At 19.3% G+C, this 3,317-nt stretch overlaps 1 protein-coding gene across 1 annotated transcript; it reads left to right on the forward strand.

Moving 5' to 3' along the window:
* Window positions 1-2,239: 2,239 nt before the first annotated feature.
* On the forward strand, window positions 2,240-3,317 carry PGO_003735 (variable surface protein; the record flags this gene model as incomplete). Its single annotated transcript, XM_028691358.1, has 3 exons — window positions 2,240-2,254; window positions 2,382-3,080; window positions 3,209-3,317. Coding segments are annotated over 3 exons (823 nt in total), but the record flags the coding sequence as incomplete, so codon positions are not given.

Raw genomic sequence — 3,317 nt, forward strand, 5'->3', positions numbered from 1 at the left:
TCATATTATTTACAGAAACAAACGATCTATGTTATTATGTAATATTCCGTATTTGTTCAAAAACGAATGGTAGAATTTGGTGTCTAAAATAACACTTTATTTACGAAGAAATAAAAGAAAAAATGAATATATAAAGAGTATTCAAACTAATATATTATTTTTATTAAAATAAACCTTAGCGTACAATAAATACCATCAGATGATTAATTCGCTAGTAAATATGTTATTTTAATGTTATTTCCTTGTTTATATATATTTATAATAAAACAGCACTCTTAATTTTATATAATTAATAACAATAAGATATGATAAAATTTGTTTACGTAAAATTCATGTATTAATTATGTATTATAGAATACTAGACTCACAAATTTAATTATAAAATATACACTATAAAGGGTTTGATATATATAGAAGAGTACATTATTTAAACTAATCATGTTTTATTAGAGAATATAGCAATATATATATTATTAATTAATTTCTAGTTTTATTCAAAGCTAACATCATTCTATTCAACATATAGAATAAAGGTGGTATAATGCATTTACCTAAGTATCTTCATAAATTATTATTATAAATCTTTGGTATTATATTATATATACAAGATGCCCTGGGTAATATAAATGAAAATATTTTCTATAATATATACATAAATAATATTTTAAAATAATTAACAGTTATATATTTATTCATATAAATAGAAGTAGATACGTTACTTTTATATACGTAAAAGATATTTATTCATAAAAATTTACGATATCCATTTATTTTACTATCTAATTAGTATTACATCAATCTCATTTAACTAAAGAAATAATATTTCATCACTAAATTATTCTTTAAATTAAATCTCTATATAAATTGAGCAATATATATTTTATAACATAAATCATGCTTTATGTAACGATATAAATATGCATATGTGCTTTAAAATAATTAAATTAACATTTAATTACTTGAAGAATATATATGTTATTCTAATAAAAATATCTTTATAAAATATTACAATCATGAAAATTACGATAAATTCCCTATATACATAGTTCACCATCTATGGTTAATATATATTTAATAAATATTTGTGTTAATTGATAAAAAAGCACAAATATGGAATTTTTCTTTTTACTTTATGAAATCATATAAAAATGTTACAAAAGAAAAACAGAAATTCTATTTATGTAAATCAATAGATAATTTAATTTTTTTCTCGCATTATTTATAAATAAATAGTGGATATAATGTTTTATTTAGCATATTAAAAAAACATAATCTATAAATAATATGAGAAAATTTAAGATACTTTATATAAAGAAAAAGCTAATATATATAAGTATTCTTTTAAAAATTATATTATCAAAGATTTATAAGTACAACGCTTTTAAGTGTGTATAAAAATTATTAATATTTTATATTTAATGTAAAATGTAAGTATATTAATATGAATATTTGATAAAAAAGTATTTAAAATACATTTTATAACTAATATTATTTATGGAATTAAACGTAATATATATCATAATAATATTAAATGCATTATAAAAGATATTTGTACTTTTTAAGAAATAATATAATTTTAGACTTCATATTAATTAATATCATTATATATTTTTAAAATAAAATAATAAATTTAAGCACAATAAACTATATATAATTACCAGACACAAGAAATTATATATAAATATGAGTTCCTTAAATAATATTATATATACCATTGATAATTTAACAGAAATTGAAGCACCAACTACAGAACCCTGTACCTTAATACTGTTATACATAATACGTGAATAATTAAAGATATGTCCTATTTATTTTAAAACCTTAATTTTTATTAAATTACATTATATGTACTATTATGTAATGTGTTATAAAGAAGAAAATATTATGAATTATTTTTATATTTATATTAATAGGATATAATCGTATTATATGTATTTTTATATTATATCGTACATCCCTAAAATTATGTAATTTTCATACATGAATTAATCTTTATATTATTATATTAGTAATCGATATTTCTTTTTTTTTGTAAATTACAAATGAGTACTATACACTATACAAATTTTATGGTGTTTTCCATGTTATATTTAAATGAATTATACAGTTATAATAAAAAAGGATGCGTTTAATTATTTTTAATACGTTATCTCTTTAGTTTTTTAAATATGCATTTTTATGTTAAAGAGTGCTTTTATATTAAGCCATTTATATGTAAATTAATGTAATATTGTCTAAGATGGCTAATAACATTGTACTTTTGAAATATTATAAGATAAATTGAAAAATTATAATATTTATAATTATATTTACAAGAGATATTGTAAAAAAAATATATGAATATAATTGTGGCTTCATTACTTTTTTTTTATTATTTTTAGTATGCACACGTACATCAATTTCACAAATGGAAAGATACCATGACAACAATTAAAGACGAAGATTCAGAAATATACAACTCATTGTGCGAAGGAATAAAGGGAATTGAAGATGATATTAAATCTGAATTTAACAAAGAATGTCCCAAATCTTTATATTTTTTAAAGGATATAGAACGTTATTCATTTCATGATTATAACCTAAAAAGAGCAGCTTGTATATACATGTGTTATTGGTTATTTCATGACAGTCTGAAGGAAAAGAAATATGACATCCAAGAAGTATATAAATCCATTCTAGATAAGTACAACAATAATGAGGATGAATATTTTAAGGACTGTATGAACATATTTATTAACGAAGATGTACTCAATAAACTTAAGCATATATATGACATGTATACAGAACTTAAAAATATGGATAATGGAACATGTGATGTAAATAGATGTCTATGCGCCAAGAAATGTTCTAATTTATATATGCAGCATGTGGAAGAATGTAAACATAAAAATAACAACGATTTTTGTAATGAGCTAGAAAAAGTTAGAAGTCAATATAATGAACAAATGATAAATACAAATTGCACAGATGGTACACCGAAGTTTTTACCTTCTTTCCAAACATTTAGTTCAATCAAACTTATCTTAAGTACATTTGTTCTATTAATAATATTATCAATTTTTATAATTGTATTACATAAGGTTAATTATTGTGTAATATATATATATTTATTCTATAAAATAATTTATCCTAATAGTAATAACAAAATATATAATTTAAAAAAATAAAATTACATCTTTAATACATAAATACTTTTATTATGAATTAGTTTATTTTTAAATCCAACTTAAGGAGTAAAATAATGAGAAAAAGTAAACAGAGAGAAGACATATATAATGAATGTAGTATAATGCAACCATCAGAATTATCATGTAATA

This window comes from Plasmodium gonderi (genome assembly GCF_002157705.1).
Source record: "Plasmodium gonderi DNA, contig: Pgo-contig_534, whole genome shotgun sequence".
In the NCBI taxonomy this organism is placed as follows: domain Eukaryota; phylum Apicomplexa; class Aconoidasida; order Haemosporida; family Plasmodiidae; genus Plasmodium; species Plasmodium gonderi.